Below are 11827 nucleotides of genomic sequence, written 5' to 3'. Positions count from 1 at the left end.
TCTCACTAAGGGTGATGGGTTATGAGCAGAGGACACATTTTGTTGTGTCACCGTGTGCTGTGCTGCAGTGTTTCACAATGACATTCACTTTCACTTTAAAGTATACCTCATCTGCAAAGGGCAGAATGACTTGAAAAAGTTAACAACAACTGAACAAGGCCTTGTAGTTACTATATAGGGGATGTTACTACTGATGCAAAATCCCCAACCCTGGAGGCTGTAGGCCTTTCGATAAGACCCACCCCAGATTTGAGTTGCAGCTGTAGGAAACCATTAAAAGAGTTGAATGTTAAACCTCCCTCTAGCTTTTATTGTCTTCTAGATAGTTCTGGTTTTCTTCCTCTTGAGTGTTACCGCTCAACACTCCAACACTCCCCACTCATTTAATGGGGCCCAACAATATCAAAAACTGAGCAAAAACTGACCACCAAACAGGTGGTCCATATAAGCTCCACCTTAATATGAAACCCACAACCAATGAAAAAGACTAATATAGACCTGCCAGTATTTTTTTGTAGATTTAATGGGACATATTTACACTGATAATGAGCCTCATTTATCAGTGTAAATATGTCCCATTAAATCTATTAAGTCAGTGTGTAAATGTATTTACACACAGTGGGCCTTATTTAATCAATTCGAGCATATATTTGCGTGTGAAAATCAGGGTATGGCAAGTTTTACGTCTGATTCATGTAACAGGTGTACATGTGCCGCGCACCGAGTAAGAGGCCTTGCTGAAAACTGTTGGTGTGCAGTGCCACCTTGTGGATAAATGCTGCCACTGCAGGAGGATCCGTCTCTTTAAACTCCGCCTCTTCTTCACAGCGAGTTACAGCTGAAAGAGTGCAACGCAGCGCCTTTTTCTACAGAAGAATTTTTTTTTTTGATCATGACGTTGACGGGTAAGTTTCATGTTTTTACAAGATGATATGCAAATGTTCTTCACTAGAGTCTCGTCGATGTCTACAGATTAAAATAAACAACAGCATTAGTCTTAAGATATTTTATATCCGATAGTAAAAGTGCGTGACTGACGCAGTGGCACTGCCGTTTCTTATCGTGATCGTGATCTACAGACTTTTGTATTTGAAATGAAACTTCAAGCCCATGAGAAAAACGCATTTTAGAGCTACATAACATGTCTCATACGCGATAAAGCTCTCACCGCACGAAAATATCAACAGACTATAAATGGACGAGGCGACAGCTTCACACGGCTGTTTTGGGTGGCCGACCAATCAGAAAACAGGATTTCTTGTTTACCGGGTGAGGTCTTAAAATAATTGTCCGCTGCAAACACTATTTTTTTCTATCTTATTTAGCTTAAATGCTGCTCAAGTAAATGTACCCATCTAAAAATGTACTTGAGTAAAAGTAAAAATTAAAGTTTACTTTGAGTAAAAGTGCTAGTGAGTACTAGTCATAAATCCAATCCAATATAAGTTGTTTTTATTAAATGTTTAGGCAGTATAATGTTCAGACCACCCCATAAAACATTTTTAAGCACAGTTGGTCACAAAAGACCTTACAAAGACATTACAATAAAAAAGAGAAAATAAAACCAAAATCTAATTATCCAAAACTGTGAAAATGTTCAACAATTCCTTATTAACACACTGTGGATTTGGCTCTTTCTATATTAAACATAAATATATCAGTATTTAAGAAATTAAATGAAGCGTCCTGCCCCACAAAATACTACAGCATTACACTGTAATGTATGTATAAAATGTATATACTGTAACGTAGTAATGTGATGTATGGAATAGACAGGCAAAAAGCATATACAGTGCATCAGGAAAGTATTCACAGCCCATAATTTTTTCCACATTTTGTTATGTTACAGTCTTATTCCAAACTCAGAATTCCACACACGACACCCCATAAGCACAACATGTTTAAACAAAAAGTTTATTTGAGGATTTGGCAAATGTATTAAGCACAGCAAGGTGCACACAACGAAATGTGTCCTCTGCATTTAATCCATCACATTAGTCCCCAGTGTGTGGGGATGGTGCTTTATTCAGTGGCACCTTGGCAGTTCGGGATTCGAACTGGCAGCCTTCTAAATACAGGTCTACTTCCTTCCACCAGTGGACTCCAAGTTGATTGAACATGATTTGGAAAGGTACAGTCTGTCTATATACGGTCCCACAGTTCATATCAGAGCACAAACCAAGCATGAAGTCAAAGGAATCGTCTGTAAACCTCCAAGACAGGATTGTCTTGAGGCACAAATCTGGGGAAGGATACAGAAAAGTTTCTGCTGCTTTGAAGGTCCAAATGAGCACAAAACCACTTATTAAAGAATGTGTAGCAATTAATGGACGAATTGTGAGCATACAAAGTACAGACAGATAGTTGATGTTTATTTGAGTGTATAACTGTGTAAATTTTCAGGCCTCCCTCGTCCTGGTCCAATCCAGTTCTCCTCAGTGACATCAGACTCAGTGTGTCTGTGCTGGGGAACTCCTAAAGGACTGTTGGGACCACAGCGATTCAGAGTGAACTGGAAACAGAAAGAAAACCTGGAAAGTCTGATAGTTCCACGTACAACTATCACCATTCAGGGCCTGAGTCCAGGAGAGGACTATGAGTTTTCTGTGGCCACCGTGGGTGCCAGTGGCAGCCAGAGTGCATATGTGGTCGCATCTACACAAACTGGTACAGTTGCGGTAGAACCTCAGTCTGTGCCTGCACTTGTTTGGTGCATGCATATTGCTTTTTAAGGCATGTTATTCAGGGTTGGAGTCACTGTGATGCACTCTAAACCCGCATTAACTTAATATACTTAGAGGTTCCTGGACATGAAATTTTTCTTTACGTTTATATAGGTTTTGGTAGTCCCCTAATACTGTATCTGAAGCCTCCTTCTGTAATTCAGCCTTGGTGCAGAACTACAGCCACTTTGAGTCAGTCCCACAATGAGATTTTCCCAGGATGTGCCAGTGTCTGTATATTTAAATGCTAATGAGTAGGAGAGCGGCGGGACGAGGAGGAGAGCGGCCTATAGAAGTTGATGCGGCTGTCGCGGAAATAACGTCATGAACACCATTAACCAACCACAATGTTTGACGCAGACAGGAAGGCATGTCTGCATTTTTCTATGTGACAACATAAGGGGACAAATTCCAGATCTGACTGTCTTAGCTGCCGCTCTCTGAATGGTGAAGCAGAAGAACCAGCCCACTCTTTACACCTATCGCCATTTCTGGCCACTGCAGGACCATAGACAGTCTAGGGGAACTCATATTAATGTTAAATAATATCACAAAGTCACATTTTTCATGTCAGGGGACCTTTAAATCTTTTGAGGCAGCTGATTGCCTTTAAATAATTTATGATGTACAATGATATTTTGACTTAATTTAACTTAAATGCATGGATTTTGAAGTTCAGAGCACTAAAGATATGATTGTTGGAATAGAATCTAAGTTCATTGTTCATTGTTCAGCATGTGAAATTGATTGATTTCACAGAAGTTTGATTGACATGGAGTTACATTGTGTTAAACGTTCCCTTTATTTTTTTGATCAGTGTATTATCCAAGTATATACTTAACTAAAGTTAATGGTAATAGTTTGTAGTTCAATATTTAAAATTGTGTCCACCTTTAATATACCCAGAGTTAAATACCAGAAAAATACCAGAGTTAAATTAACACTGGCCAGAGGTAACCAGCCCATAATACCCACCATCATGAAGTAGACTACCTTTTTTTGCATTAAACTGAAAGTGTTTGTCATTGTGAAACAGCAAGGACAGGACATAGTGCACACATTGAAAATTGCAATTGATGCAATCCCTACTTGATTGGTGCTGCAGCAGGACCCCTGTCCACTATAAACATCCGGACGCCATTGACGCCTGACCCAGTGTTGCCCGCTCCTCCAGGCAGCACTCTTCACCGACAATGATTATCTACATTATTCATTACTTGCTTGACAGACTGAGAACAATGTTCCAGGGTGACTAGGGCTGCACGATTTGGGGAAAAAGACATATTGCGATTATTGAGATCAATATTGTGATATGCGATTGTGATAAGGACACTTGCTTGTATATCAATGAAAAGTCGCAAACTAATAGTGAAATGTTTAATTTCAAAGTGAAACATACAAACTACTTATAACAACCTGAAATGCCCTGTGCTTTCAAAATACAATATTCTACAAAATTAAAGGCTAAACAACTGTTTTGATTATATTTGGCCACTATAAAATCCTGTATTATAGTTCTTACGTTTAACCAAAACGTTGTTTGGAGGCTGACTTGAACAGGTGAATTTCTTTAGGAAACCTTCAAAGTTTGAGAAAAGTTAACTAAACAGCTAAGAACAGTCTAAATAGTTAATCCCTACGTTTAGCCAAAACGTTGTTTGGAGGCTGACTTGGACACAGGAATGCATAGCTTCGCTAGCTTAGGCTAGCTTAGCTAAGGTTAAGACTTATAAAATGGGATTTTCTAATGGCCAAATATATTCAAAACAATTGTCCAGCCTTACCTATGAAATGTAATCCCCCGGATCTGGTTTGGAGCTTTCAACAGTTTGTACAGCCCCAAGCAGCACAAGAGTGAGGCATTTTTATGCACTTCTCTCCATAGACATGTAAATGCTTCACGCCACAGCAGCGCCTATCGCAATATGGCGGCGACGTTGACGCGCGTCATGCGGCGTCTAACCATATGTCTCCGAATCGAATGTCATGTGACCAAACACGTCACATCCGACTGAAGTCAGACTTCAGTCATCTCGCAAACTTTGAGAGAATGAGAGAATGGATCGGATATGTTGCTGATCCAATCCATGTACTAATCATTTCAATCGCAGCTTTTTGCGTTCATGTAATCGCACAGACTGACATCGCGATTACGATTGCGATTAGATTAATTGTGCAGCACTAAGGGTGACTCTTGTTTAAATGAATGGCACGAAGGCATAAATAGCGCAGCATGGCCGACTAAGCCATTGAGTTCAGAACACTCTCCCGTGGAATGATGCAGCCCTCCCCGCAGCGTTTTACCGAGGAACCAGATGAACATGGTGAACCAGGATTGGGGGCGTACTCTGGACAGCGTCATCGACCTTGCAACTTCAACCAACTGCCACCTGCACAAACGAGGCCAGGAGCTCCAGCAGCATGCCCCTTTGTCACCTCCGAAACCAACCTGCCTGGGGTGCCCGACCTAGCGGCTGTTCTCAATAAAGACCAGGTGGCAGCGTTTCCCCCACATCGCCCCTAAAGCCTCACCATCAACCGGTTGCCTGGCACCACACTTCTGTCCTGCCCTGAACCGAAGGCCATGGAGGAGTACATCCAAGCCTCCCTGGCCAGTGACATCATCTGCCCCACCACATCACCCACGGAAGCCCCCATCTTTTTCGTGGGGAAAAAAGACGGCCATGCATTGACTACCAGCGACTCAACGCCATCACAAAGAGAAACCGGTACAGCCGGCCCCTGCCTTGTGTACCTGCATCCAAGAAGGACACAAATGGAAGACAGGGTTTATCAACCCCACTGCTCACTTTGAGTACCTTGCAATACCCTTCGGCCTGTCCAAAGGCCCTGTCGCCTTCCAGGTGCTTGTGAATGATCTTTGTTTGTGGACAACATCTTTTTTTGCCTAATCCACGTCCGAGCTGTGCTGAAGCAACCTGCTGGAGAACCTGCATGAAAAAAGAAAAATGCGTTTTCCAGGTCACAGAAAACGCCTTCCTGAGCTTCCTCCGAAAGGCCAATACTTGGACCAGTGCTGTGCAGTTCAGCATGACTCTGCCCTCTCACCCCAGCGTGTCCCACTCTCCTGCCTGCTCATGCCAGCCCCAGCATCCCTGCTCACCGTTCCTGCCACCTCCTGCATCCCCTGACTGCACAGACATGTCTGCTCATTGGTCTTATAATTTATTTAGTAACATTTATAATTTTTTGCAAATCTGAGTTTTACGACGGGGTGTTCGGCCGTCAGTGTCAAAAGAGGTAAAGGCAAGGGGGATCTAAAAGTGGTATTCAAGCAATAAGAGTTTGTTATGTTCGCAATCCGTGAAAAAAGACTGACGTTAACGATGATTGTGAATAACTTCAGTGGATGGATTGAATAGATGGGAGTGAATTACTATAGTGATGTGTGAAGTGAATATTTAGCAATATTTTGGTTCAGGTTATGGTCCTGTACTATGATGCTGTACTATAGATTGCTTATCATTGTTTATAATTTCATGGCTCACCAAGGGTGATGGGTTAAAAGCATTTTCTTGTTCGTCTGCTGTGCTGTGTTTCACAATGACAATCACTTCACTTTCAATAATGCTGTAGCATTTACAGACCTCATTTGCAAAAGAAACATCTCCCAACAAGAGATTCAAGAAGAAGTAAGTAAAGAATCAGCAACTTTATACACAACTTTAATATAAAAGTTTTACACTGTGTTCAAGTCAACCCTGACTCAGCAGAACTGATCTCACTTTATTATTTCATCAACTGATCTCACAAATGTTCCATTACAGTGATCCCTCAGCCACAGGATCTCACTGTGGCCGCAGATTTAACTACTGCCTCAGTGACATGGAGCAAAGCTCTGGATCAGGTGTCATACCTGCTGTCCCTCTGTGGAGATGGAGAAGAGGAGAAATTCATTTATACAAAGGACTTCAGGTGTTCCTTAACTGGGCTGCAGCCAGGAACAGAGTACACGATCAGCGTCTCTACTGTAGTCAGCAGTGGTTATAAGAGCGAGGCCGTCACTAAGAGCTTCTACACAGGTAACAGAGAAGGTATAAGCTGCTAATGCTACCTAAGAATTCCTTAAAAAGTCCTACATGAGGATCATGAACAAACCCTTCCAGATATCACAGTCCCAGAGAAGTTGACTTTGATCTCAGATGTTGGTGTCATCTGTGTGCTGGAATTAAATCTGTCTGGAATGTATTCCTCCAAAACCAGGATTAGGAAACCCTGATCGTTCTTTTGATCATTACTTCTAAGGTCTAAGTTACATGCTTGTCTATAATCAGGCATATATCATGTGTGCTGCTTCCTTATATCATAATCCTTCACAAACTCACAGTCCTTTTTATTCCGACTCCAGTCTTTAATTATTCAGACTAAAATTAACAATTTTTTATTTTTTTTTACTGCAGGCATGGCTTCCTTCCGTCCTGAAGTTTGTCTCAACACTTCTCTCTCTGAGCTGACAAATCAGTTGAGGGTGTTATCATCTGAGAAGGGCAGCAGTGCCACAGAGCTTTCTCCAACTGTGTCATGTGACATCTGCAGAGATCCAGCCGTCAAATCCTGCCTCACGTGTGTGGCTTCCTACTGTGAGACGCACATTAAGCCTCATAAGTCTGCAACAAAAATGAAACGACACAAACTGATAGACCCAATGGAGAACTTGGAGGAGTATATATGTTCAAACCATGATAGACCCCTAAAGTTCTTCTGTAGAGACGACCAGACTTGTGTATGTCAGTTCTGTACTGAGGCAGACCACAGGGGTCATGAAACTGTTCTTATAGAAGAGGAGTGTAGAGAGAAGAAGGTGAGAAACTGTTCATGTGCTCAAAATATGGAATTTAATATATTAATAAAACATATGAATATACATTATTATTAATATATTATTATTATATATTAGATTATAACATATTATTATATATATTAATAAAATATTGATGCACAAAAACACAGTGCAGCTCCTCTCTGTCCTCAGTATCATATAATAAAGACACAGACAGAGGTGCATCAGATGATCCAGGGCAAACTGAGGAATATTCAGGAGATCAAAGATCATGTGGAGATCATGAAGGTGAGGACATGCATTCAATTATTTAGTAAAGAAGTTCACATAGGTGTGTAAGGATTTTTTACAAACATTATATGCAGAAATGTTCCATTAAGAGTTTTTTTAGTAATGTATAGTTCAGGTTGTCAATTTACAAAATTTACACACTTTTCTTGTGTTAGTTTTAACCAGATTTATTAATTAAACTAAATCCAGCAACTGTCAACCCTGATTTACTCACCGAAAAATACTCAGACCAACATGGATCTCACTGGCTTTTCTGTTATTATATTAAAGCTCTGTCTTGATGGCTTGATGGTTGTGTCTGGTTGGTTCAGCTCTTTGGGTCTAAATTACCTGCCCATTTTAATATGAACCCAAGAGTCCATATGAGTAGAAAGATTTGAGTACTCAGATTTTCCCACCATCATGACTTTGACCAACATGAACCTGGCTTTTATGTTTTAATGAATGTTGTCATGTCCCCATCTAGGGGTTGGGAAACACGACAACAAACAAGGGCAATGTGTGTGGTGGGAATACAAAGATACCAGGCCCAAGTGAAATATTGAGTAATAAACAACCAACCAAACCTATAGTGCTATATACAACAACAACCCACAGGAGGACAACACACCATGATAGGAGAGACTATACCAATACACAAAAAGCCACAACTAACAACCCTAACCACTCTAACACACCACAAAGGCTTATCTGCAAAGATCCAAATCTCCAAACTCCAAAACTCTCCTCTTCCAGTGCGTTGATTGGCTGGCAATTGACGAGGGAATTGGTGGGCTGAACCATAATCCGCCCAGCAGATAGCCTAAAAGGGAAATGCACAAACACAGAGCACCCAAAACCATTCTACGGCCCAAAGGACGTAACAATGTTTACTGAATATCTTGGAATCGGGTGATGAAAGGGAAACTAAGGTTCATGGTCTCATTTCTGATGTAGAAAAGCACAGAGGAGGAGATCTCAGCCAGTGTGCAGGTCTTCACTGCTGTGCTGCGCTCCATTGAGAGAAGCCAGGCTGAGCTGCTGGAGGTGATGGAGGAGGAGCAGAGAGCTGCAGAGAGGCAGGCTGAAGGGCTGGTTGAAGATCTGCAGCAGGAGATCACTGAGCTCCAGAGGAGGGACAGTGAGCTGGAGAAGATCTCACACACTGAGGATCACCTCCAACTCCTACAGGTCAGCATCTCTCTCTCTGCTACATCACAGGACAACACTCCCCATGCTGAGGGGTTTCTCCTCTCTCCTGCTCTACTGTAGATTTACCCAACACTGTGCAGCCCTCCACACACCAAGAACTTGGCTGATGTCATATTTGATCCTGAGCTGTGGACAGTGAAGGTGTGTGAGGAGAGGATGAAGACTCTGAGGAGAGCCGTGTCAGAGCTGAGTCAACTATTCAACAAGGAAATGGAGAAACTTGTTGAAACACGTGAGTCATGATCAGCTAAGTAGAAATTTAATTGTGATATAGAACAGAGTTACTGATACAGTTTCCATACTTTGACCACATGTTTATTAAAATAATTTTGTTTCTTCAGAACTGAAAGTGATGAAACAGCATGCAGGTATTTCATGGTTTACAATGAAATCTTATTAAATACTTTAGTAAGCAGTTTGTTCATATTAAAGGGAGTTATTCTCCTTATTCACTACAGTGGATGTGACTCTGGATCCTGATTCAGCTCATCCCAACCTCATCCTGTCTGCTGATGGGAAACAAGTGAGACTTGTAGACAAACGACAGAAGCTCCCTGATAATCCAGAGAGGTTTGATGAGTGTATCTGTGTCCTGGGAAAGGAGGGTTTCTCCTCAGGGAGATTCTACTATGAGGTGGATGTCAGCGGGAAGACTGAGTGGGATTTAGGAATTGCCAGAGAGTCGATTAACAGGAAAGGGAAGATCACAGCATCACCTCAGAATGGACAATTGAGTGTGATTCTGAGGAATGGAAATGAGTATAGAGCCTGTGCTGGTCCTTCAGTCCTCCTCTCTCTGAGTAAGAAGCCCCAGAAGGTGGGGGTGTTTGTGGATTATGAGGAGGGTTTGGTCTCCTTTTATGATGTGGAGAACAGCTCTCATATTTACTCATTTACTGGTCAGACCTTCTCTGAAAAACTATTTCCATTATTCAGCCCTTGTCTTATCGAAGAAGGTAAAAACTCGGCACCTCTCATCATCTCTCCTGTCACTCATTCTCTTAATTTTTTAATCAAACCTTTTGACATTCAACCAGCCCCATTCACTCCATCTCAAACCAATGCATTAACACTACAGCACATAGTATCAAGGCTGTCACCCGTCCACTGGGCCGCCAGATGGCGCCGGCGCCACTCCGAACCCGCCGACCCAGAAGAAATTGACAAGCAAGACAACAAACACCATAAGATGGCAGACAGATCATCAACGCAACAGACGGACCATCGACGCAACCTCATACGCCGACTTCTTCCCATGTGCTGTAAGCGTTCATTGGATTGATCTTGCCTCACGCCAACTGACTTGTACCATGACCATGATTTTGGATTGACCTACTGCCTCTCGCTAGTCCTTGATGATATCTGACCCTGAGAACAAACCAGTCTACCAAAAAAAAAAAATCATGATTATGATCAGACACCTTCTTGTACAAGTATTCTGAGGTTAGTGCTGCGACTCTCCACCGGTGGTTGCACTCTCGACACCACCCCACGCCCTGGATTGTGATACATGGCCCTGCTTAAATCAGTCATGAATGTAGATCCAGAAAGCAGGTGCACAGCTAAATTTACTGTTAAATTAACCCTGGTCACATGATGCGCAGATAATCGATTGATAATCTGAATCAAATCGTGAGACCAGTGGAGGTTCACATCTCTTTGAAACAGGTGGTCCATAACAGCTCCATCTTAATATGAACCCAAGAACCCATATGAGGTGCCAGCCCTTGATTTACGCACCATCATGGCAAAGACCTTAAACGTGGACCTCACAAAGGAGGGTGTGAAACGAGGAGAGAAATTCCTAGGCCTGGTTATGTGTTGAGCCTTCTGTCTTTCATGTTTTTTAATCATTCTCTAGCAGGATTTAAGATTGGCAGATATATAAGGGTGATTTCTGACCAAATGTGTGACTTAATGCAGAGAATGCAAATTCAGTGTGAGTACAGGGGCTGGACAACACACGTAAGTGTCCCAGACACTCTGTATTCCTGCAGAATCTCCCAAAGCTCATGCTGACATATTGATGTTTTTTTTTGTTTTTTTTTGTCTGTGCTGCTGTGTATCACATGTGACAATCACTTCACTTTACTTGACAGTCTTGTCTCGGATATTAGCGGTCTTGGTGAGAAAAAAAGAGAAAACAGTGCGTCATCACAGAATAGTATCATTATTATCAAAATTCAAATGCAGCCAATCACAACCATCTCTTGTGATCCAGGACAAATTAATTGTGATATAATGAGCTTAGATTGAAAATATTATGAATGAATTGTGTACTCCACCCCCCTCCCCACGCAGCTCACTTCGCGCATATATGGGTGTGATAGACTTGAACGTGCACAATGACTGTATAGTTAGCTTAGTTTTCAAATTGTCTGCTCCACTTTAAATACTGCTCAGCAGGCGAGAAGCCTGCAAAACTATTTATTTTACATGGAAACCTCCATATTCATCATAAATCTATGAGCACATGAAAGGTAAAGTTCCCAGGTCAATTTTACAGCTGTAAAAATGTTTTGGGCCAGAAAGGTATTGATACTATAGTTGATACCATTTGTACACATCCTATTTTACCCTAAACAACTGAGTTTTCAATGGTCTAGAGCTTTTAAACTGTAGGTTTTGTAAAAGAATGCCATTCATCGATCCGATGCACAGTTCCCATGTGAAATCTTCAGTAAACAGTGTTGTAGTGGCCTAGCAGTTAAGGAAGCGGCCCCGTAATCAGAAGGTTGCCAGTTTGAAACACGATCATGCCACTGAGCAAAGCACCATCCCCACACACTGCTCCCCGGGTTAAAAGCAGAGGACACATTTC

The 11827-nt window shown here is 41.8% G+C and overlaps 1 protein-coding gene across 4 annotated transcripts; it reads left to right on the top strand.

The window, feature by feature from the left end:
- Window positions 1-803: 803 nt before the first annotated feature.
- Window positions 804-11825, top strand: LOC114798970 (E3 ubiquitin-protein ligase TRIM39-like). Of its 4 annotated transcripts, none has more exons than XM_028995029.1 (10): window positions 878-905; window positions 2098-2280; window positions 2404-2667; window positions 6512-6766; window positions 7145-7545; window positions 7717-7812; window positions 8752-8985; window positions 9067-9238; window positions 9348-9374; window positions 9465-11825. In XM_028995029.1, exons 1-10 carry the CDS (start codon window positions 893-895, stop codon window positions 10286-10288), a joined length of 2469 nt encoding a protein of 822 aa, XP_028850862.1. In that variant the 5' UTR covers window positions 878-892; the 3' UTR covers window positions 10289-11825. The 4 variants fall into 4 exon arrangements, with proteins under 4 accessions (XP_028850869.1, XP_028850862.1, XP_028850860.1 ...); XM_028995027.1 differs by having other exon boundaries at window positions 6512-6778; XM_028995036.1 differs by lacking the exon at window positions 2098-2280 and having other exon boundaries at window positions 804-905; window positions 6512-6778.
- The last annotated feature ends 2 nt before the right edge of the window (window positions 11826-11827 follow it).

The sequence above is a fragment of the Denticeps clupeoides genome, chromosome 1, assembly GCF_900700375.1.
Source record: "Denticeps clupeoides chromosome 1, fDenClu1.1, whole genome shotgun sequence".
NCBI lineage: Eukaryota > Metazoa > Chordata > Actinopteri > Clupeiformes > Denticipitidae > Denticeps > Denticeps clupeoides.
Note: the sequence above shows the minus strand (reverse complement) of the source record. Positions and strands in the feature narration are given on the sequence as shown.